This window comes from Trichoderma evansii (assembly GCF_050947405.1).
Source record: "Trichoderma evansii strain SZMC 28006 chromosome Unknown GGI43scaffold_27, whole genome shotgun sequence".
In the NCBI taxonomy this organism is placed as follows: Eukaryota; Fungi; Ascomycota; class Sordariomycetes; order Hypocreales; family Hypocreaceae; genus Trichoderma; species Trichoderma evansii.
Window position 1 is genome coordinate 24,508 of NW_028145179.1, and position 24,409 is coordinate 48,916.

The window sequence follows — 24,409 nt, forward strand, 5'->3', positions numbered from 1 at the left end:
TACGGAGTAGAAAGAAGCGGCCATATGTAACTGTGCAGAACTGCGACCATACATACCTCTATGAGGCTAACACACCATAGTATCCCATGTACCACTTGGGCGGTACCACAAAAGGTCAATGTGGACAGTAGTATCAGGCTGCCTCGTGGTCCCCATTTTTCAAATTGTGTCGCGATCTCCCGCAAGCTCTGGCTAAGCGACAACTTGATGCGGTCGTGGCGCAAGAGATTCGAGTCGAAACTTGGTGATAGTCTGACACCATGGTTCGTGTGCCCTCTTGTGCTGCTCCAGTCTACTCCATTAGGCGCGCGTACACTAACCAGAATCTGGGACAACAATATAGTTTCGCAAGCCGTTTACATTCCCGAGACGACACCGGGATGAGGTGGTCGAGGCCGACCCCAACAGCAGTGACGATGAAAACATCCGGTCGCTGGCTCTCGAAAGAACCCAGTCGTCGACAGCATCCTCAATAGCCGATCGCTCAGTGAAAGATCCTCTGGGCCTCAAAGTGTTGTATCGGCCGCCAAAAGAGCGCAAGGTGGATATCATATTCATTCATGGTCTTGGTGGGAGCAGTCGCATGACATGGACGAAAGACCACAACCTCGACAACTTCTGGCCCCTCAAGTTCCTACCTCATGAGCCTGAGATCGGAGATGCCCGAATCATGACGTTTGGATACAACGCCAAGTTCAAGCCGGGAAGCAGCGGGTCAAGTACCATATCTGTGCTGGACTTTGCCAAAGAGTTGCTCTATGACCTCAAATATGCGACCGATGAGTCGTCACCGGAACTGGAGGATCTTAGGCTGGGACAGAAGCCGATCATATTCTTGGTTCACTCGATGGGCGGACTCATCTTCAAGGAGGCATACATGCAGGGTAAAGACGACCCCGAGTACGCAGCTATCATAAAGGCCATCTCTTCTATCATCTTCCTTTCGACACCGCATCGTGGAACAAACCTAGCTGAGACATTAAACCGCATTCTCAGAGTCTCATTAGTCGCCAAGCCGATGCAGTTCATATCCGAGCTCACATCGGGGTCACAGACGTTGCAGAAGCTGAACGAGTCATTCCGGCACGTCGCTGAGAAGCTACAGATTATTTCGTTCTATGAGACTCGCCCGACGCCGATAATTAAAAGCGCCACCAGTATCATGGTCTTGGAGAAGGAATCTTCGGTGCTTGGGTACCCTGGTGAAATATCCAAGCCACTGGATGCGGACCATAACGGAGTCTGCAAATACGATGGCCCGGACGATCCGCGCTACATCACCATCAGGAATGCGCTGAAGAGCCTGGTTGCCAAGTCCAATCATAAAGGTGCGTTTCATGATACACGTCTTCATCTTTGCGCCACCAGATGAATGCTAATGTATCTAATGTAGAGGGTAGAAACCAGACGGCTCGTCACGCGAGCTCCGATAGCAGTAGCAGCATCAGCAGCGATTTCAATGCTCTAGACCGAGACCGTTACCGAGGAGGATCAAGACGGGCTTCGACAAAAGAAGGTAAGCGAAGTAGTACTGCTGAAGATTGAATGAGATGATCAATGGTAACATTTTTTATGTTGGACGCAGTAGAACAGACAAATGCGCCTGGCACAGCAGAAGCCGCAAAGGCGAACCTCGGAGACTATCTTTCCTCGGCAGAGTCACCAAACCAAGACTTCAACTTCTTCCGTGACCGCTGGACTGTGGGAACCTGCGAATGGATATTCAGCAACCAAGCCTTTACAACCTGGCTCGAGGACGATCGAATGAGTCCCCACGTCCTGTGGCTCCAGGGCAACGCAGCCGGGGGCAAGTCCATCATGTCGTCTTTTATAATCGACAAGCTTGCCCGAGGTGGTCTGCCGTGCTACTATTTCTTTTTCCGCTTCAACGACCAAAAGAAACGCTCCATAGGTACCCTTCTTCGGTCGCTCGCTGCCCAGATGGCCAGCTCGATCCCTGCCTATGCATATAAGCTACTGGATGTGGCTTCGGTAACTACGGATTTGAAAGCGGCTGACTTTCGGAGTATCTGGCAATGGTTCTTCAAGGACACTCTGTTTGCTCTTGGAGAGGAAGTCGGAAATCCGATATACTGGGTGGTGGATGGGCTGGACGAGGCTGATACGCCTTCGTCGCTGATTCGCCTACTAGCCGACATCGATGCAGCCGCTGTCAAGATCCCTCTTCGCATTCTCATTGTCAGTCGCAAGACTCACGATCTCTCATCTGCCTTTGTGCGCTTGGGCAAACGGATTGACATGGAAAGTATCTGGATTGAGGGCTACCCACAGGATCTTCTTGCGTACGTTGAGCAAGAGATGGACTTTACCGAGGAAAGTGAGTACCGCGATCAGGTCGTAGCCCAGCTGCTGGAGCGCACGGGAGGAAACTTCCTGTGGTTGCATCTGGCTGTGCACAAGATCAACCAGTGTCATACCAAGTTAGACGTGGAAAGGGCGCTTGAAGATCTACCGTCAGGTATGCACGAGCTATACGATCGAATGGCTTTGTTGGTGCAGAACCAGCCAAAGGCCAGTGACCGTCGCCTGGGACAGAGTATTCTCGGCTGGGCTACGTGTGCAAGGCGGTCTCTCAGCATTGAAGAATTGAAAGATGCCCTGGGAGGAACAAGCGACATGCGCGAGATCGTCGAGATCCACCGGACTGTGGAAGATCTTTGTGGTGGCTTTGTTGTGGTCGACAATGAGGGCAAGATTGCCATGCTCCATGAAACAGCGCGCGAGTATCTTACCGGCTCGGCTTCGTACGAGAGCTCTGGACGACCATGCGCAATTGATCCGCGACGGACACACGATTTGCTCTTCAAGAGGTGCATAGCTTGCCTCACGGATCCATCGCTGCGGAATCTCATCAATCGCGGCGAGCCACCTGCCCTTCTCAACTACGCCATAAGCTCGTGGTACATTCACCTATCTAAGGGGACATGCGTCGACCCCAACCCCGATATTCTCGATGTTGTTGTTCGATTTCTTCGCAGCCCTCACGTTCTTGTCTGGATGTTTAGCGCAGCGACACAGAATGAACTGCGGTTCCTCGTCATTGCGTCTCGGTATCTGGCCGGCGTGGTGCTTAGCCTGCGACAGATCCAAGACGAAGGCGAGTCCTTGGCCCAGCGCCAGGCCACAGAAATCATCGAGGGCTGGGCAACGGACCTGATCAAGATCGTGGGCAAGTTCGGCAAGAACCTGACGCAGGACCCAGACTCGATCTACAGGCGGATTCCGCCGTTCTGCCCGTCGCCATCCATGATCTATCAGCAATTCGGCAAGAAAGAAAGTCGGACGCTCCATGTCTCGGGAGTGGTAACCACAAGATGGGACGACTGCCTAGCACGCTTTTCCTTTGAGTCAGGGGCTGTGGCATCGACGGTCCTGAACGCTGGAAGCCGGTTAGTGATACTCACGATCAATCGAAGAACCAGCACGATCGCTACTTACAGCGACGCAACCTTTGGAGAGCAGCGGCGTATGCAACACGCCGAGCGGGTTCTCATGATACAAGTGAATAAGCTGGGTAATCTACTCGTGAGCTACGGCTATAAAACGACCAGGATATGGGACATTACGACGGGTGCTTGTGTCAAGGTGGCCAACAACCCAGCCACGCTGCCGCGACCTCAGGCCATCACCTTCGTCCAAGACGAAATCTTGATGAGTAGCGAGGACCGCTGTGTTCGTTCTCTGTCCATCAGTGACGAGTCTAGTGTTGAGTGGGAGCTCAAGTCGCGCGTCGAGGAACAAGGCCAAGTATTGGACGGTATCATAGCCAACGCTCCCACCTGCGCGGCCATCAGCCACGATGGGCGCATGGTTGCTTACGGATATCGCGGGCATCCTATCACCGTCTGGGAGATTGACCCCACGGTTTTCTTCAGCGAGATTGTGCTAGACGCAGATGGTGGAGTTGACATGTTGGAGGCATCAAGTATGAGATGGCACCCTCTGCGCTATGAGATCTTCTGCCTGAGCAGTCTTGGCGTCCTGTTCAAATGGGATCCAGACTATGATCAGGCCGAATTCACAACGCAATCTGGCGCAGACAAGCTCAACATCAACTCTAACGGCTCTCTCGTGGTGACCGGAGATGCGAGGGGTAACATCAAGGTCTATGCCAGTGCAGACCTCTCACTACTATGCCACTTGCACTCGCAGGACAACATTGTGAGTTTATCCTTCAGCTCAGACTCTCGAAGGCTGTATGACGTGCGCAGTCTTTATGGAATCGTCTGGGAGCCAAGCACGCTCGTGAGGCTGGCGGAAAAATCCGAATACCCAGAGAGCAATACAGACCTCGAATTCACGGGCGATAACGAAAGTCTGGCGAAGCTATCGCTCTATTCCGAACACACTTCAGCTCATTTCGACAGCGTCGTCTCGCTCGCCAGGCAACCCGTCGGGTCCCTCTACTGCTACGCCACCGAGGACGGCGTCGCAATGCTAGGAGAGGTTGGGAAGGGTAACGTGGGAGAGTTGGCGCGCTCAGCGAGCTACTTAGCTATGGAGCACATGGTTTGGAGCGAGGATGGGCGACTCGTCGTCTTGAGCGATCTGGGGGGGCGGTTACTGTTCAAGCGAATCACGCGGTCTTCCAACAAATGGAGCATCCAGCACGAACATGATCTCGTCATTCCACCCTCGCACGGGCACATCACACAGCTCGTGGTCCATCCATCCGGAGACCGACTGCTTGCCGCTACGCCGACGGCGCTGCACTGCGTCAATCTCAAGACATGGGAAATAAATGCCAAGCCATGTCCCGTTGATGTTGAGCCCCAGGTCAAGTGGGCATGCCATCCCACAATACCTGACTATATTCTCGGATTCTCGAGAACCCGGGTGCACATCGTGTCTTGGGCAACTCTGGATGAGTTGGGTGCCCGAACCTATGCGCCTCCAAGGGCAACGACGCAGCAATCGCCAGGGCCAACGACTGCTTCACACGGACTTTTGGCCCGTGCCAAAACCCTCAAGTCGGATCGAGATAAGCTTGGCCGGCTGATTTCGGGCCAAGGCTTTCCTCAGATTCTTTTCGAAACACATCTGGCCGGATCAGGGGAGGCGGCCCGCGAATTTCTCGTCTTCGAGGCAGCGGACATCACTCCAAGCCCGGACGGCATAACGACTGGGCTTTCGTATACCGCTTTACCAGAGCATGTCGCCTCTCGCATACGGGAGCCTCTTGCTTTCCTCCCGCGGGGCAAACTTGCCTACCTCGACATCGATACGTGGATCTGCACGTTCCGTTTGTCTATGAGACCTACTCTCGGCGGAACCCGGCGAGTTGGATCATTATCATCATCCTCATCATTGCAATCTAGCGGTCCAGCCGACTCACAATCCGGCCGTCGACTCTCGGAAACGCTGTCTCGGAGGCGCGGGAGCCTGCAGATAACAGGTACAGCTACGGAGAGAGTTGTAGTGGCAAGACGGCATGGGTCGGAGTCTGCTGCATCAGGTAATATGAGCGGTATAGAGAGACATTATTTCTTACCTGGAGATTGGGCCACGGCGAACGAGGCGTATCTCTGCGCTATGACGCCAGATGGGACTCTGCTGTGTCCGCAGAACGGGGGCATCGCATCAGTTCAATCAGCGACACTGCGCAAGTAGAACACGGATGACGTGAATGGATATTATAGTGTACTCTGCGAGCAGAATAAGCTGTATATAGCGTGGTGGGTGGTAAGTGTGACACAATATATATGCAGAATAGGCATGAATTTCTAACCAGAGTTCCAAGTGAGGGCAATGCTATATAATGGGGAGTAAGTGATCCCTTTCACGTGCCGTGCACATACGTACACGCGACAGCAAAACTGCCATACCCCAAGACCGCAAAGCATAGTAAAGACTTTATTTGCGATAAAAAGGACATGTATACTAGATTGATCTTTGGAAAGCGATATGTTGTATCAAGAAATCTATACTTGGTTTTAGACTTGCTCTTGGCAGTACATGTACTTTGATTGGAGGAATGTACGGGCTGTCGACGCGAAGTCTGATTGGTCCGGGAAATCTTCAGTAAGCCGGGAATAGGATATATTAGGAGAAGATACTTAGAACAGATAGCTCAACAACACAGACAAGTCAATACACATATATCTTCGTCTAGCCATAATATAGGGTCCTTCTCTGCGGCAATGAAGGCTTTGCGGCTAGATGGATGATCTCTTAACACGATTCTTCCATTACAATCCTCATGGTAGCGTGACCAACAAATTGGGAGCTGAGAAATTACGACATCTGGCTTTGTGATGAGGTGTAAGTTTCCGATGTATCTACAAAGTACTAATCCAGCTGTCTACACAATGCATGCTATTGGGCAGTTAAGGTCCAAGCACGATGCAAAGGCGAGCAGTTTCTACATGGATTCTATCATTAGTGCATGCTTTTGCTTATCATGCTGCATCTCTTGTCCTTCTCTATTCGCTTCTTGTCTCTCTAGTCTCATCATCATCACCCTCTTTCCGTTGTAGCGAATAAGCCCGACTCGGGTCCATCCCTACTTTTGCTTGTCATTTAGACCCCTCTTAGACATGTCCCCCGAACCAAAGCTCGAGTTGGGCTCACCAAGGCCCGATCTAATTCCGGAAGAGCCTTACTCGGCTTTCAGTAGCCGGCAAAAACGATGTATCGTGATTCTGATCGCCTCGGTGGGCTGTCTCGGCACGCTCAGCAGCTTCGTCTACTTCCCCGCAATCCCACAACTGAGCGACCATCTCCACGTCTCAGTCGCCAATATCAACCTGACCATCACCGTGTACCTCATTGTGGCGGCGATTGCCCCGACTATCGTTGGCAATTCCGCCGACACGATCGGCAGGCGGCCGACCGTCGCCGTCTGCTTGGTTATTTATTTCGGTGCGGACATCGGGCTGGCCTTGTCGCCATCGTTCGCTGCTCTGCTGTGCTTTCGCATCTTACAGGCTGCCGGAATATCGGGGACGTTTGCAATCACTTTTGGAGTCCTCGGTGACCTGTTCACGCCGGCAGAACGAGGGAGCACTTCGGGCATCATGTCCTTTGTTCTCAACACCCCTCCAAGCTTTGGTCCTGTTCTCAGTGGATTGCTGATGCAACGGTGGGGATGGCGTTCGATCTTCTGGTTCCTCACAACGGCGTCAGCGTGCTTCTTGCTTGTCATCACTCTATGTCTTCCTGAAACTTCCCGATTGGTTGTTGGAAACGGGAGTACATCAGCGACTCATGGTCTTCGTAGGCCGGTCCTCCCACTTTTACTGCCTAAATCTTCGATAGGCGTGCAAGTTTCCGAAGGCGCATCAAATAATGAGAGAACTGGGCGCATCAAATGTCCCAATCCACTGAAGACGCTTGGTGTACTGAGAAAGCCTGCAACGTTCCTCATTATCTGCGCAATGGCCATATATTACGCCATCTACTCGTCCCTTCAAGCTTCGCTCTCAAGCCTATTCAGCAGCACATACAAGACTTCGAGTTTAGTCACCGGCTTGATCTATCTACCATTCGGTGTCGGATGCGGTCTCGGAGCTGTCCTCTCAGGTACGAATTATAGCCCAAAATTAGTCTCCACTCACTCAGATCTTAATTTCCAGCGGTCTAAGAGTCGGCTCAAATGAGCTGACAAGGCTTAGGCAAAGTACTAGATATAGAATACCGGCGAACGGCCTCCAGGCTTCATTTTCCACTGGAACGCGGAGCAAACCATGATCTGGACTCCTTTCCCATCGAAAAAGCTCGTCTTGGCAGCCTCGTTTATGCTCTGTTGCCTTGCTGCCTCTGCATCGCTGGATACGGCTGGTCAATCCAGTACGAGTTAGTGAGTTCAAGTCACTGGGTGTCGCCTGGTTGCAATGACGTGGGCATTGAAGCTTACTTTCGAAACGAAGCACATGGCGGTGCCGCTCATACTACAGTTCCTCATCGGTCTTCCTGTGCAGGGCATTTTTACAGCCATAGGCACACTACTGGTAGATACGCACCCGGGGAAACCAGCAAGTGCACAGGCGGCCAACAACTTTATCCGCTGTGCAACTGCAGGCGCAGGACTGGCGATATTCGAGCCCACACTTGGGAGATTGGGACCCGGTTGGACTTTCGTAGTTGCTGCCGCGAGCGGTCTCGTGGCGGCCGCGCTGCTGTTCTGGGTCAGGGAATCAGGTATGGCGTGGAGGAGACGCTCTCGCTGCCGGCAAGCCAACAATATTGGCTCTCAATAGCAGAACGGATGAGTCTATGCAAAGCATTCAAGTTTGATTCGGTTCTAGGATGCTATAATAGAAGGCAAAGGTTGTATCGCCACTATATGTAACTTATGAAACGTTAAAGAATTTATAATGGCGCATCAACCTTGCTGAATATCTTCAGATTATTTCATCATTTTCCAACATCTATGAACTAATAGACGCATTAGGCCTATATAGGGTGGCACTCTAGGATGCCAGAGTTCTGGAAGTAGAACCCAAAGCTCGCGAGATGTAATCGGACACGGACGACACTGGTTCTGCTAAACTTATTTACTAAAGTACAGCGGTTATGTATTAGACTACAGCATACATTAGTTAATATAATATAAGCCATGTCTAATTGTACTTCGTTTAGTTATAGATGTCAAGGTATAGAACAAGATATAAATATACTAGTACTGCCTTCCTTGACCAGAAGATATACCATAAAGGTATGTGAAAATATACTATAATTCTTTTATATGCTCTATCCTACTTAGACTCGCTATAACATAACCTTACAGCTCCCGGCCCCTACGTTGCCTTGATCTCCCCGCCATCCATTCGCAATGCTGACCCTGTCATCCACTTGGCAGCAGGGGAAACCAAGAACGCCATCAGCTCCGCGATCTCGGCAGGATCACCAAAACGAGCGATGCCGGCATTGGCCGGGAACGTCTTCATCGCTTCATCTACCGTAGTATTATGGGCTGGCGCCCACTTCTCCAGATAGGTGCGCCGGCGATCTGTCATGACCGGCCCTGGTAGAACGCTATTGACCTGTACCCCATCTGCAATGCCTCTATCGGAGAAAGCTTTGGCTAGAGCTACGATAGCTGCATTGACGGCTGCCACAGCTGCAAACGGAGCCTTGGGGGCAACTGCAGAGTTGCCCGACGTGAGCACCACAGAGCCACCCGAGGCCTTAAGCGAATCCCACGCGCGAAGAGTCAGCCGACGCGCCCCGTGGAACTTGAGAGCAAACCCGCTGTCCCAATCCTTGTCCGCCATCTCAAAGAGATCAATTTGGGGAACGGCTCCTGCAATGTTCACGAGGGCATCGATCCTTCCAAATTCCGCGAGAGTCCTGCTAACGACCGCATCAGCCGAAACTGGGTCGCTCAAATCAAGACTCAAAACCATAGTCCGGCATCCTCCAGTCTTTGCAATCAGCGCTGCTGTCTCCAGAAGCTTCTCCTCGTTCCTTGCGACTAAGACTATCGAAGAAAAATCGCGTGCAAGCCGTACAGCTGTAGCTCGCCCAATGCCCTGGCTTGCTCCTGTGACAATAGCAACAGTGGGTGACGACATGATGAATGAAGTAATTAAGACTGCTGCTATGCGCGTCAAACAGTAATTCGAATTAGGCTCTGCCGACTGAGGAGCTCTCTGACTGTGTAAATAATTTTATAATACCGTCCAACGGCCTCGAATTCCGGCTACCAAGCACATACTATATACTATGTCGCGGGTCACTTGGACTTCCGTGCGGAGTACTAGCTCGAGCAATCGGATCGACTTATTTATAATAGGTTTAGTTTCCGATATCTCGGAGGCTTCCGAAATGTTCCCGGAACGGAGATATACTAGCTCCTTGCCAGAGCCAGAAACTTGCCAGCAAGATCGCGAGATGATCTCAATCGACGGCGTCTTGTAGATAGACAGATACTAGCTTATAGGTTATTGCTATGCAAAGGCTAGTACGGGGCTACAACAACACATCCCTCCTTAAATAGCCTATTGACGTCCAGCACTGATGTGTTACGGGCTGCTGCTTCTCGCTTCTCGTAGCTGACCTGCACTGCAGGATCTATACTTCCTGTGAAAGTCCTTATATTTATTTGATATGGCTAAATCTGAGGCAGTTGAGGAGTCTCGCGTCGAGCACTATATCGCCGATGCAGATAGAGATGCGAACTCGCAATTCATTCTCCAGAGGCACGGTACATTAAGCCTTGATCCTTTGCCGTCATCATCGCCGCAGGATCCTCTTAACTGGCCGACATGGAAGAAAAACACACAGCTACTTTTGGTAGCGTTTCACGCAATGATTGCAATCTTCCAGGCCGCTGGCGTAAACCCAGGCTTCGAGACCTTCTCGAACAGGTATGGGGTCACCATTCAACAGGCATCGTACCTGCTATCTTCACAGGTATGTTGAGGTGGACACAGAGTCGTGTTACATGTGCTGGGCCTAATCTATGCGCCCCAGGTACTATTTCTGGGCGTGGCCCCCATTGTGTGGAACCCGATCGCGAAGAGGTATGGGCGGCGTCTCGTCTTCCTTATATCGGTACTGGGTAGCGGCGTGTGCAACATCGGCGGCGCTGTATGCACCTCCTATGGTTCCCAGATGGCAACACGCATCTTGACAAGCATCTTCATCTCTCCACCTCTGGGCAGCGGGGTCGGCGTGGTCACAGATCTATTTTTCGCCCACGAGCGTGCGCAGAAGGTAGGGTGGTGGACCCTCCTGACGACGTTAGGTGCTGCTGGGGGACCTTTCGTCATGGGATTCGTCGTGCAGCATCTCGGCGTCAACTGGATATTTTGGATCTCCTCCTGCATAAACTTTGTACAGTTTCTTGCATATCTCCTACTATATACGGAGACGTTCTACGACAGGTCGAGGACAAGTGGCATTCCGAAGCCTGGTCTATTCAATTTCCCCCGCTTGGACAAGACGCCCCTAGTGTGGTCTGACTTCATCGCTCCTTTTTACCTTTGCCGGCATGTCAGAGTCGTCCTCCCGGCCTGCGTGTACGCTCTTCAGTACTGCTATTCAAACTTGTCCATTATTACTGAGATCCCGGGCGTGCTCGGGAATCTGTTCAATCTTGATGCTCAGGAAGTTGGGCTCCAGTACCTTGCCGTTATCATTGGCACGATTCTTGGCGAGCAGCTTAGTGGGCCCTTGTCGGACGCATTTCTCAACCAATATGTGCGGAAGAAGGGTTACGGCAGCCCCGCGCGCCGGCTGTGGGTCGCGTACTGTGGCTTCCTGGCCGTGATTGCGGGCCTTCTCGTGTGGGGATTCCAGATTCAGCACGCTCACAAGGTATGCAGCTGCAACCAGGCTAGGTTCATGGGGCTGGTACTGACGTTCCCCAGGATGATTGGAACATTACCCCACTAGTAGGAGCTGCGATTGCGAACTTCGGTAATCAGGTAATTACCACGACGTTAATCACGTTTGCGGTTGACCACTACCGCGAAAGCTCCACGGAAATCGGGGTGTTGGTTACCTTTGCCAGGCAGACGTGGGGATTTGTAAGTGAGCTGACAACCCCTCGCTCCAACGACTTATCTAACAGCCTGTGCTAGATCGGCCCCTTTTACTACACGCCGTTGTTCGACGCGCTGGGCGCCGCACTAGCGAATGGCATATTCTGTATTATTATTTTTGTGTGTGGCTTTGTGCCGGTTGCCGCATTGCATTTTCATGACCGGCACCGCCGGAGCCGGGCAGAGGTTGACCACGGTTCGGGTGGTCCCGAGCAGTGTAATCAGGCTCCACCATGACCTTATTTGCACCGCGTCCTATCAGATCTCAGGCACCTGAGCATTCAAATATTGTCATTCGGGGGTTATTAATTTGACCTAATTGTCTGTGAATTTACACCTGCATGGTAATAATTACGTACGAATTTTAGTTATCATGCCATTTAAGCCAGTAGAAAGTAGAAGCTAGGGAATGTGTCCTTTGAGTGATCTCCTTCTTATAAGAAGAAATAATGAAGTTCGATATATCTCGCACAAATCTGCGCTCATAGTATAAGGGTCCCTGTGAAATTAGGGTACAGTCTATAATAATTCTATCCATGTATAGTAAAATTTAGCATACAGTAAAGGATGAATTAGTGAGCCCCTAGAGAGGGAGATATCAAAATATCAGACAAAATGTGGTCAGATTCCTACCAATCAATTTAATAGATTGACACTCGTTAAGTATTTAATGATAGGAAAAGAAAAGGAACTTATAAGATAGAATAAGAGAAGGAGCGAATGGTTGTATCCCGGGGTTGAGTAGGGTAGTAGGTACCAGGCGAGGTTCTCACGTATTTTAAGAACTCAATAATAACAAGTCTTTATCTTGTACATCTTGTATACATACTACTTGTGGTAGTGAGTACTCACCCTGTTACTACATTGTAGGCACAGTTAGTAGTCGCCAAGCCCTTGTCCCTAATCTTTTGATTTTGAGTACTAGCACTAACTATTACATGGCAATTCTATTACGATAAGTAGGTGGCACCTACACGATGTCATAAATTAGGTATATTTAAATCATCGGGATTTCACTAACAGCAACCCCAGGCCGCTAAAATATACAACAACAGCCCTCGGAAGGTCAATAGTTAATAGAACTGACTTTTGTAAGTTTCAATGTTGTAATAACTTCACTATTTTGCAATATGTTTTAAACAACACTTTATTAATAATTTAGAAGTATATACGCAACGAATAGTTAAAACCCCGAAAGAAAATTCACCTTGAACCTCCTGGTAGTTAAGGTATTAATTTCCAGCTGTTATTTCTTGCCCAAATCATTGGTTCTTTATAAGTGCATAATAACTTAGATTAAGAGGAGACACCACGATCTGTAAGGCAGAAAAGCTAGCGGAGTCGTTGCGCTTGTCGATACCAGTAATCAAATGTGGCGTTCACGATCTTGGGCTGCAGCAAATAATCATGGGCCCCGCTGGCCAACTCCGCCGACAAAGGCTCCAACGGACCAAAAAGTCTAGCGCGGATCTGGGTCCTCGCGGCTCGCTCCAAGTATACCGATAGGTAGGCAGCCTCCTCGACAGTGTGCCCTGCTGTTAGCTGACCATGCCCGGACAGCACGACAGCTCTCTTCTGACCCAGTGCCTCGCTGATAATTACCCCCTCCTGGTCATTGATCGGAGTACCGGGCCACATCGCAAGGAATGCGCAGTCGTTGTGAAACGGGGTCATATCCATCTGGGACACGACCAGAGGCTGGCGTGCCGCGGCGAGAGCCTGGATATATGGGGAATGAGTGTGTACGAGACTGTTGACGTCTGGTCGAGCTGCGTACACCCAGAGGTGGAACCGCGTTGCTGGGTTAGCCATGCCTGTACCAGACACGGTATTAAGGTCTCCGTCGACCTCGATGAAATCTTCCGGCGTGGCCTCGTCAAACCCAACGCCGAAACGCAATGTCCAGTACATATCACTGCTACGCTCTGAGCGGGCAGTTATCTGCCCAGCAAGACCGGCATCCTCTTCTCGCATGGCTATTATGCGACAAGCACATGCCAGCTTCTCAGATAGCGAACGGCTCGCAGATTGCAAATGCTGAGCCATCTCCTGCTTGGCACGGTCTTCGAAATATTCCTTCGGTCGTAAAGTCGACATCGCTGCTAGTTCTTTGTTGTCTAAACTCCTACCGGTAATGTATGGAGGAAATAGTAAAGGAATTCTAGACTACCAATAATTTGAACCCATACGGCACCTATATGGTGCATTTATACCACGAGAGGCGGTATTGGGAAGTCTCTCATCCTGTGGCCTTCTCATCTCACTTTCCGAAGAGAGGTTGAAGGCTCGGATAAGGAGGACAGAACCCGCTCCGAAGCAAACAGGGTCTGATGAGATGAGTCCATTTCGTTTTACTTGACCCGCCGTGATTAAGGTCTTAGAGCACATTGCTACTGGCAATTATCAATTTCCATTGACGTATAGCCCCTCTTTTCTCGGAGACTGCGGTTCCTTTCCGGCAGCTAATCCTAATTCAGCAGGACAGAATTGAAAGAGGTTGATATAATTTTCCTACTATGATTAGTTTTCACGCAGATCTCGCTATATATTGGAAATTGTACCATGTTGCTGCTCCATGCGCCCGTAACTCTCCTAGCCGGACTCTCGAGGTTAGCGAAATACCAGTGCTACCTATCAACGCTATTCTGGCGACCAAGTGAAATTACGGTTATGGCACCGGCATGAACTTTTGCATGTATATCCTGTTGGATTATCTAGAGCTGGAATATGGAATAAGTGCGAAGTACTGCTATTGCCTCAGTCGTTGTACTTTCCGCATCGTTATTTCAACTTCAGCAATTTCAGCAGCCCTTCTCTAAGTATTCTTGAAACTAAAGACACATCCGGTCATTTGTTGCGATAGTTTAGCCAAGTTCGCTGGTAATACAAGGTTGAACGTCCCGGGCGGAGGCGCAATTCTTCCTCAGAACCGTAATTCAACTCGCCCTTGTAGTGATTCCTTTTCGATGCCGAACGGCCGGAGACATATCGGGTTTAGCTTCCGTTAGCATCTGCATAATGACACCATATTTCGGATGGCCTAGGATCCGATTGGCTATTTGAAAGCTCACTACTCCGTATATTTGGAATCATTGGAGCAGAATAGACTTTAGTTCTGCCATTTTCAGCGCAACATCTAGTTAAATGTAACTAAATTTCGCTACCCACAACAATAATCGCTTATTCAAGATGCAAGACGATGAAGGAGTTTTCGAAGAATTTAATAATGTACTCAATGTGACTGCCAAAGAGGTCAAGGAATGGACGCATACTTCTGGCTCTATATAGGGATCCAGGAGTAATTGTTAATAATCCTGAATTCTTTTACAGGAGCCAGTCGCTCATGGAAAGAAATCTCTCATTGGAGCTCCTAGTGCTCATGGGAACAGAAGTGATAGAACAGAACCTTAAGCTCTGAGCAAAAGAATCTGGGGGTCTGGTAATAGCAGCAGCTCTTCAACTCTAGGCGATCAATTGGACGATAATTCGCCTAGTATAAGAACGGATGATAAGGACTCGCACAGCACAAAATGCGATTAATGAGATATTTCGAAAGTAAGAACGTAAGAAAGACCATTTCAAGCAAGGCACTCAAATTTGGTAAGCCAGTCAGCTGGAAGTAGGGACGAGATAGGGACGAGATCGTCCTGAAGGCGTAGTACTTGATGTGAGGAAATGAAGTGCACAGACTATTTTCAAAAGTCCTATCATCCCTAATTATTTGAAGGAGAGCCATTACTACAAAGAGAAATAACAAAATTATTTGGAAGGGTAATTTAAACAGCCCTACTGCCACCATAGATACTGAAAAATCTACCGCAATAAAGTTAACCTATAAGCTAGATGATGAAGCATCTTAAGACGCGTAAGACAAGAGCTTGACTTTCATAAAGTTCATCCAATGGCCGACCCTGAAATAAAACCCTCCATATAAGCATATTTTACGGGCGAACATGTACATGCTTATAACGCAGGGATACTTAGAGGTGCTTATAGCGCACACCAATCAAAGCTAGAGGCTCATAGGAGCATGAGTATTGGTTAGTTATGCATATATAATAAGATGCTTATATCGAGGATTTACTATATCGCAAGCTGGATGTATAATAAGTGAGCCCACTTCCTAAGCTATTACCATATGCTACATAGCATTTAAGCAGTGGTCATATCTATAAGACCTCCATCAATAGAGTCCCCCGATGCTCCAGCGCCCCAAAACAACCCTCCGCGAATCTAAGCTCACATCCAACATCGCTCCGTAGATCCCCTCATCTCTTGATCCCGGAACGTGCTTACGGTGTCTCAATCCGCCCACATGGATAAGCCTCCGCCTGCAAAGCGACCTAAAGTTGCCGTTGCGTGCAGCATCTGCAGGTCCAAGAAGATTAAGTGCGACGGCATGCATCCAGGTGAGTTGCTCGCATTGGTCCTGTTATACAAAATAGTACGCGCCATAGATCAGCGGTTCTGAGTTAAGCGTGAAGTCTGTGGCCCCTGCTTCAAACGAAGCGATAGCAGCCCGCGGTGCTCGTATTCTCGAGACCGGAAGCTGCCAGATCAGCGTGGCTCGAGGGCGCTGGAGCACGTCGCTGGTTCCGGCAACTATGAGCCTCATTCTGTCTTGTCGCCCTCATCCCGCGGCTTCGGGTACGGCGCCGGGGACCCCACATATGTACTCTCAGGCTCAGATTGGGCCGGTCGGCATGCAAGACATTCCACGGCGCATGCTACAGATACATCCGTCCAATCCACTCGCTGGGCTGTCTCAGATACGATAGACTCTAAGGATAGACACACCGAGACCGATTCAATGACTGGTCTCGTCGCCGATACATGTAGAAGCCAGGTAATATTCGGCAGCAGCAGTGCAGGCTCATTTATGAGGCAAATTAAAGCGGCAATTGATGTCAAGCTTGGCTTGCCTCATCCTAGACAGCCGGCATCTGGTACCAGTAACGCCATCCGTGGCCCTCAAGGTCCCAAGAGCGGGAATGGTGGCGATAATTCGCAGCGTATCGAGTATCTCTTACCGCCAAGAAAAACTGCCGACAAACTTGCCAGTGCATATTGGGAGCTGGTATATCCCTTGTATCCATTTATTGATCGAAGTCTTATCGAAGAGTCGTACCGCTCTATCTGGTCCGGAGACTCAGCACCTATGGACGAGTCGATGGCCATGTGTATGGTTAATCTTATATTTGCCCTTGGGGCACAGCTTACAGACTCAATAGAACTGGAGCATCGAAAAGCGTCCGCCAATATGTACTTTAAGCGCGCACAGGATTTGTTGCGCCTCGATTTGTGGGACGTCGGGTCTACAGAGCTGATACAGTGTCTGCTGTTGATGGGCCAGTATTTACAAACCACTGACAACCCGCACCAGTGTTGGATGGTTATTGGCCACGCAATCCGCGTGGCGCAAGAGCTTGGCTTCCATCTATCGGAATACAGCCTCGATCTCCCCTCTTCCAGGGAGACGGAATTAGTACGGAGGATCTGGCACGGATGTGTGATGATGGACCGGTGTGTTTCCCTTCCGCTGTTCCGTATGTGCGTACCGCCCAGCACGCTCTGATCGTCCTTACTGCAGTGTCCTCTCTATGACATTTGGAAGGCCACCGATGATATCGAAACAGCTCTCCGACACGGTGCCGTTACCTATAGCGGTAGATGATGCGCTTTTGGGTCCTCAGCGGCTGGCCGTCCAGCCAGAAGGGCTACCGTCGGAGACAGATTTCTTCGTCAGGGCGCTTCTAATGTATGGTATCGTTTACGATATCCTGATCGAGCTATATAGTGGAGCGACTAGCAGCACCCAGAACAGCTCTTTTATCTCCTCGCCGCATCAACATGGTTCAGTTAACATGGCCAAAATCTTAGAGCTGGATGGCGCTCTAATGGCTTGGAGTCACAATCTGCCTCCTCACCTACAGGCGGAGTCACCTGAATCCGCTCGGGATAGCATTTCACGAAGGGGAGCGGTAGTCTGCAGGGTTAGGTCCGTTATTATTTTCTCATTTGCTCCGATGTATTTCTGACGCGCGTGAAGGTTTCTCCACGCCCGAATCTTGCTCTTCAGGCCTATTTTGTCTCAATTCTGCCTTCCGCAGAACCGGCCCGAGAAGCCGGGTGAGTCCCAGGATGACAGCCTAGCGGATCAAATGAGTCTACAGTGCTCGGCTTTGTGCTTCAAATCCGCCCACAGTTTAATTGAAGTCGTCCATAAGAACCTGGTATACGGGAAGACCGGGGTGCTTCCGGCGTGGTGGTATTGCGTTCTTTGTAAGTATTCGACTCTGTCCCAGCACGTCCCTGTAGCTAACCCTGTAAGATGTGTATACCGCAGCGACAGTACTTCTTGCAGAGCGCCTGCGACCAATAATTGCTGCTGGCATCTCAGAATACTCTATTGCAGAGTCCTGGAGTCGTGCTATCGCGATTTTAAAGTCTTTTACCTGCCTCGGTGAATCGGCGAAGAGATGCGTCGCAGCGCTGGAGATCCTATCAGCCAAGGTTTCCATGCACTCTGTGCTGCCTGAATCCTTACAAGAACAAAGCATTGACCCCGAACCATTAACGCCTATCCCTGACGTGGTGTTTGACGATGTGCTAGGGGGCCTTGACTGCAGCGGCATTGTTTTTGACTCCCATGATATGCTTTGGCTTACGAGCGTACCTGGAAATCTTTGAATTGCTGTCTTTAAGAGGAACGTCTTGGAGCGTGGAGCGGTTCATAAATTAGAAAAGAGTACTATGAATCGTAATTTCACTCATCCACTGAGTGAATATTAACATTGAAGAGAAATTATTGTAATGGCTCTATTGGATGTAGAGATTAATTATTAATATATGTTCTAATTTCTTTTATACAAGTGCTAAAGATAAAATTCCTCTTAACCGCTCTTCCACTTATTAAATATTTTCTCGAGTTTCTTTCCTCTTACAATTATTACCAGTGGGAATACCACAGCAAAGGTAAGCAAAAAGATTACCCAGGGCCGATTTATTAGCCACAAAACAACAGCAACATCTTGGCCATGCCATGTCCCTCCAGGCCTGTGACCAAAAAATGTATTTTTGCCAGTATAGAAAATCTCAGGTAAAATATAAACTGTATCTGGATCTAAAAAAAGGAATTAGCCATATTGCCTCTCGCGTTGATGAGGGAGACGCTTCGCTTGCTTTCAACCTACCGAAACGTCTGTTGGTGAGATTTTGGGAGTATTCTTTTCTTTCATGGCTATCGCTAAACCACGATTTCAAAACATTGCCCGCAAATTGCGGACCGGTGGACCAGAATACTGTAAGATATGGGAAAAGAAGGTTTCGATCGTGTGGTATCAATTGTTTAATTATTTCCCTCATCACAGGGTGTTGGGCTCTGGCAGCCATCAAGTCGTTGCCAACGCCTACTGGTTGTGTTTGCGGAAACCATGCTGAAAACTCAAGCAGTGGTTGCAACGGACGACGACATGAAATGTCCAAGTCCATATAGATACCCCCATAGTGCCACAGCACAAAATATTTAAGAGCGTCGACACGTTGGATTGGATATTTATAACCGTCGTAAGTCGGAAGAAACCATGCATAGTTCTGTTCTAGGAGTTCTCGAGCAGCGGTCGCATTCCATATATTGATATTAAAATCGGGGTTGGTTATTCGACAGCGATCGGGTGAGTTCGTTCCTAGAGATGGGATCTCCGACCCACCTTCATGAGTGGCGTATAAATTTTTAAACCAGATGAAATGTATTGTCGTAGGAATGTTAGATGAGGATGAGGAAAAGGGGGATGAATAGTTAAAATTTAACAATTCGCTATCTGGCACAGAATCCAGTAAAGCTTGTGCGTAACCGGGCGCGAAATCTCCGAACGTGATGCGTCGCGAATTTAGAAATTTTTCAAATAAAACTTGATTAATGCCCCAATAAAACACATAAAACAAAAGAAAAATGAATGGCAAAAACTTCAATGCGCTCTTACGCATCATTTCTCAATCACAATTTCGGCTTTTGAAAGCGAATGAACGTCATTGATAAGTAAAAGGTAGAGAATGAAAATAATAACACTTACTTTTTTTTAAGTGGATGCAAACAAGGTCACTATTCAGTATCTCTATAAGGTATATTCCGCCTTGTTTGAATACAAAATTCTTCTCTAATGCCTATTTAATTCTAGCGAATTTATTTTTTTGGGATATACTGTGATAGTATGCAAAGTATATGGTTTAATATCTGACACGATGGCTCTAGCCAGAATTCTTAAAATAGCTATCTCCATAAATGTCTTACTAATATCCATTGTCATCTAAATGTATCCAGGGATAACTTTTACCTTTGGCGTAATATTTATGAAACATATGAAGGATACACGGAATATGAAGTTTGCTAGACTCTCTATGCATCAGCAAGTTCAGAAAGAATTTACAACTGCTACTGAAGCTGGTCTAAAAACGTATATATCATACAAACCCATCAGTAGATTTTGCAAAGAAATAGCATCCAAGTAGATTTTAACAGCTCTAGCAACACCCCAAATTATTGATAAGATAATTATATAGAATTGAGAACAAATATACTCTTTCTAATTCTTACTTTCGCTGCTTTGAGGGCAGTGCTGGAATAGGGGCGTTTTATCGCGCAATACATAAATTGACCGTATTAATTTAGTTAATACTAAGGATTGTTCCGTAGTTTGCTCACTATTGTGCATAGGCTCTCTTCTCCACTTTTAAGCCATAGAGATTAATGGCCCAAGCTCAGTATAGGTAAACTAACTCATATCAGCTAATGCAAGTTCTGGTGAGAAATGCCCCTGCAAAAAGATTATACGGCTGCTAGTAAAAAAATACAAATGGAGATAGTCTTGACGTAAAGAAATGTTTTAGACTACAAAGGGGCAAAGAGAAATATATCCAATTCTAGTAACAATATCCTTGTCTACTAAAAGCGTGGAACAATAGTGTAAAAAAGAAAAAGGAATGGAAAAGGAAAAAGAAAATTATAAATAGATATATAAAATAAAAAGCTTATATAATCTTATGTTTTAAATAAATAGAAGATAAAGTCATTTAAAAGTCATTGGTTATTATAATGCTCTTAATATAAATTTTATTATTGCATAGAGATATAACATTGTAAGCAGCTAATTATGTTATTTATGAAATATGTAGTTATATCTCCTGATATGACTAACGGATTAGAAATAAGCATCTCAAATTGTCTGTTGAGTTGATGCCCTTATTATTACTTAATAATAAATCACCAAGAATAATAAGCCTATGGCAGCTGCTATAATAGTCAACACGTCTTGTTACCCTACTAAAACACGACTATATTATAGGAAACTGAGTACTATAATTCTCCTCTATTAATAATAACATATGCACACTTATTTCCTTGTCTAAACTTTTTCAATAATACTATAATATTTGAATTCCCATAAGCAGTTTATTTAAGCGCCTTTGATTAGAACTCTAGATTCTGAGAGAAGTATTCTTCTAGTGAGGTCGGAATCATATTAAGAAAACCCTTATAATCACAAGTTTATAATCCCAGATTCTCTTAAGTATATGCTAAATCAAGCCGATGTACTTCTTATAATTAACCGAATTGGTAGTTGTATATGCTTTCTTGACCATAGATATAACTTTATTAAGGGACCCTAATAGTTTAAATGTGCTTTAGCCTTCCTCCCTTTAACTATTTATAAGTCTTGATAAATTGCTAGGGAGTAAAACGGAAACCCTTAACATGAATAAAGCTCTCTGTAAAGCTGTTAGTTATGCGATTGCCCTAACAGTGTATACTGCAAGATCTTCAGTGGTAATGTAGATCCACTCTTTCTTCCCATCACCAAAGTAGGTCAATAAATTTATATCCCTATCCCAAATCTAGTCGCGTCGGTTTAAGAATATCCATTTTGCAATAATACGAGTGAAAATAAAGATGGGCCTAACGCTTAAACTGACGCGAACATGTGCATTAAATACAAGAAACGGGCCATACGACTCGTGTTAGGCCAAGTAGGCCATGGTCTTGTCGTAGTTCCAAGATGCATGGTGAAAATTCTATGCAAGATTTAGCCAATTTGGACAAATTTGACCACAAAACACAATTTCGAATAAAATTGAGCGTGATCCGACCTTGAATCTAGCACGCTGGGCAGCTCTAAGCAGCAGAAGTTGCCCCTCCACTAGTATCTCCGGCTCGAAGCCATGCGCGCAGATCACCGCGTCCATACCTAACACTGCTCGATCCAAAGCTAGAATATCGTAGATTCCCAAAGATTGCACGAATATTTCCAGCCTCTCGCGCAACTATCCAGGGAGTTTACTTTCATTGCGTCTAACGCCCCTGACACAGTGCTGACATGCAATGGCGGCTTCCGCAAATGCTTGGCCAACTGATTCTAATACTGCTACACTGCTACCTACTACTACTGCAATTAGGATATTATAATAACTTGTAATAGCTTTTATATTTTTTGTTTTTATTTCTGTATATATTTTTATTTTGCAGTCCTTATATTTTGCCTTCCCCTTGCGTAGTAGCCAAAATCGGCCCCTTATGTACCCATATATCGGTGCCGATTCGGCAACTCTTTCTCTTCACATAACATTATAAGCCTGAAATATATCCCTTTCATCATTGTGTCTTTCTGTTCTATATAGAGAGTTTTCTTTATACAAAAACTATGGATGCCAACAGTACCGAAAAAGATGAAAAAAGCAACGACATTGTGCAGATGTTTCAAGACCCGACGAAGATGCCTGAATGCCTACTACCGCAAACGAATCATTTGACCAGACCAGCCACCAATGAGAATCTTCAAGCTGAGACCAGCAAATCTCAGGACAATCAAAGTGCAGAGGAGCCATACTCCATCTATAGCCAAAAGACAAAAAAATTTCTCATCATATCGGTCTCCTTTATGGCCATTATTTCTCCGCTTTCCGCAGCAGTCTATTTGCCAGCCATTCCGCAGATTAGTCACGACTTGAATGTTTCGCCATCTTTAGTCAACCTTACTATCACGACTTACATGGTCGGCCTCCCATCCTCATATTACACATTCTCATAAAAAGCTGACCACATTCACCTATAGATATTTCAAGGCATTGCGCCATCCTTTATTGGAACCTTTTCTGATACTTACGGTCGTCGGCCTGCCTATGTTATCTGCGGCATGATATATCTAGCTGCTAATGTCGGACTGGCTCTCAATAATACCTACGCAGGTTTATTAGTTCTTCGATGCGTTCAATCATGTGGAAGCTCGGCTACTATTGCTCTTGCATCCGCCACTGTCGCAGATCTAATAACTCGTGCTGAAAGAGGCAAATTTATCGGATACGCGGGGATGGGTGTGACACTGGGTCCAGCCATTGGCCCCGTTGCAGGAGGTCTCATCACGGAGCACTTGGGATGGAGAGCTCTGTTCTGGTTTCTGGTGATTTTATCCGGTGCGCTTTTCTTGCTGATTTTTGCTTTTCTGCCCGAGACATGCCGCTCAGTTGTTGGTAATGGCAGCATCCCCTGTGCGAAGTGGAACATGTCTCTTTTGGCTTACATTCAATATCGGAGAAATCGAATTGGAGATAGTTCAGAGAAGCCAGCAGCGAAGAAGAAAAGACCCAATCCATTTGCTGCACTGAAGATTCTTCTTCACAGAGAATCCGGGATGTTGCTTGGATTTGGCTCGCTCATGTACGCCGGATACTTTTCCATCCTCACAACACTCTCCAATGAGCTTTCTGTTCGATTTGGGTACGGTCCAGTAACTATTGGCCTTTGTTACCTTCCAATCGGCGTAGGTAGCATAACCACCAGGTGGACAGTGGGATACTTGATCGACAGCAACTTCAAAAGGCATGCTGCCAAGGCGGGTTACGAGCTTACCGCCAATCGTCAGCAAGACATGAGTAAGCTGAACGTGGAGCGAGCCCGGTTAGAAGTATCTCTACCTCTCATATATCTGTCCAGCGGCGTTGCATTAGCCTACGGTTGGACTATGGAGAGTAAATCTTCCCTGGCTGGTATCGAGATAGCCCTGTTTTTTATTGGTACATTTTTCACAGGGGCTCTAAACTGCCTGAACGTGTTGGTGGTAGACATCAATTCGGATACACCTGCTACAGCTGTTGCAGCGAATAACCTCTTCCGTTGCCTAGTTAGTGCGGGAGCGGTGGCTCTCGCTACACCGATGATCAATAGAATTGGAATGGGTTGGATGGGGGTGTTTATTGCTGGGCTTTGGGTTCTATTTAGCCCGTGTATCTGGCTTATTATGCTTTCTGGGTACAAGTGGCGATTAAGTAAATGCGAAAAGGAGTTATCCTAAGAGTAGAAAGAGCGCTAGTTTTTTTAGAGATGAACATGCCTAAAATAAAAGGCCCCTGCTCCGGCGACTCTTTGCCAGCTATTGCGGCTGGGATACTATCCATAATCTTCGAAATGGCGAGATAAGACAGGCGCTAAATGGAGATAACCATAAATGGAAGAGATGTTCAACATACAAAGCATGCTATCAATGAAGATGGCCTAAAGAGTCTTAGTGATGTACAACTCTGGAGTACGTGACTTTTCGAATAGTTAGCTATTACTTATAGGGAATTATTATTCAGCATCCCAGTTTCGTTATCCAGCACCACAGCTATTGCTAATGTCACGAAATTGCAGCTATTTTAATATTCTTCTACTGCCTCTACTGCCTCTACTGCCTCTACTGCCTCTACTGCCTCTACTGCTTCAAGTATTATCTAGTGGTTGAATATTTTTATGCATGTGCTGACTGCTTTGTTAAATCGCGCCGGGGTGCTGGATTATGAAACTGTGAAGCTGAGTAATATTTCCCTACTTACGTTGCCAGATAGTCCTATATACTATCCGACGCAGATAC

The 24,409-nt window shown here is 47.5% G+C and overlaps 7 protein-coding genes across 7 annotated transcripts; 5 read left to right on the forward strand and 2 right to left on the reverse strand.

The window, feature by feature from the left end:
- The first annotated feature begins 16 nt into the window (after window positions 1-16).
- GGI43DRAFT_416086 (WD40 repeat domain-containing protein) lies at window positions 17-6,109 on the forward strand. The gene is made up of 4 exons (XM_083207232.1): window positions 17-263; window positions 344-1,328; window positions 1,394-1,516; window positions 1,586-6,109. Exons 1-4 carry the CDS (start codon window positions 261-263, stop codon window positions 5,629-5,631), a joined length of 5,157 nt encoding a protein of 1,718 aa, XP_083056288.1. The 5' UTR covers window positions 17-260; the 3' UTR covers window positions 5,632-6,109.
- GGI43DRAFT_416089 (major facilitator superfamily domain-containing protein) lies at window positions 6,110-8,624 on the forward strand. Its single transcript, XM_083207233.1, has 3 exons — window positions 6,110-7,542; window positions 7,635-7,819; window positions 7,890-8,624. The coding sequence occupies exons 1-3, from the start codon at window positions 6,558-6,560 to the stop codon at window positions 8,217-8,219; spliced, it is 1,500 nt and encodes a 499-aa protein (XP_083056289.1). The 5' UTR covers window positions 6,110-6,557; the 3' UTR covers window positions 8,220-8,624.
- A 52-nt stretch (window positions 8,625-8,676) lies between these two features.
- GGI43DRAFT_222317 (uncharacterized protein) lies at window positions 8,677-9,709 on the reverse strand. The gene has a single exon (XM_083200376.1). The coding sequence runs from the start codon at window positions 9,534-9,536 to the stop codon at window positions 8,760-8,762; it is 777 nt and encodes a 258-aa protein (XP_083056290.1). The 5' UTR covers window positions 9,537-9,709; the 3' UTR covers window positions 8,677-8,759.
- A 1-nt stretch (window position 9,710) lies between these two features.
- On the forward strand, window positions 9,711-11,811 carry GGI43DRAFT_222324 (putative MFS transporter). Its single transcript, XM_083200377.1, has 4 exons — window positions 9,711-10,377; window positions 10,438-11,283; window positions 11,337-11,495; window positions 11,550-11,811. Exons 1-4 carry the CDS (start codon window positions 10,072-10,074, stop codon window positions 11,745-11,747), a joined length of 1,509 nt encoding a protein of 502 aa, XP_083056291.1. The 5' UTR covers window positions 9,711-10,071; the 3' UTR covers window positions 11,748-11,811.
- An 895-nt stretch (window positions 11,812-12,706) lies between these two features.
- On the reverse strand, window positions 12,707-13,607 carry GGI43DRAFT_430652 (class II aldolase; the record flags this gene model as incomplete). Its single annotated transcript, XM_083209285.1, has 1 exon — window positions 12,707-13,607. The coding sequence occupies one exon, from the start codon at window positions 13,605-13,607 to the stop codon at window positions 12,843-12,845; it is 765 nt and encodes a 254-aa protein (XP_083056292.1). The 3' UTR covers window positions 12,707-12,842.
- A 2,048-nt stretch (window positions 13,608-15,655) lies between these two features.
- On the forward strand, window positions 15,656-18,377 carry GGI43DRAFT_416099 (uncharacterized protein). Its single transcript, XM_083207234.1, has 5 exons — window positions 15,656-15,919; window positions 15,995-17,033; window positions 17,101-17,508; window positions 17,560-17,792; window positions 17,842-18,377. Exons 1-5 carry the CDS (start codon window positions 15,826-15,828, stop codon window positions 18,198-18,200), a joined length of 2,133 nt encoding a protein of 710 aa, XP_083056293.1. The 5' UTR covers window positions 15,656-15,825; the 3' UTR covers window positions 18,201-18,377.
- Window positions 18,378-22,255: 3,878 nt separating this feature from the next.
- GGI43DRAFT_425630 (major facilitator superfamily domain-containing protein) lies at window positions 22,256-23,851 on the forward strand (the record flags this gene model as incomplete). The annotated part of the gene is made up of 2 exons (XM_083208532.1): window positions 22,256-22,555; window positions 22,616-23,851. The coding sequence occupies 2 exons, from the start codon at window positions 22,256-22,258 to the stop codon at window positions 23,849-23,851; spliced, it is 1,536 nt and encodes a 511-aa protein (XP_083056294.1).
- Window positions 23,852-24,409: the final 558 nt, after the last annotated feature.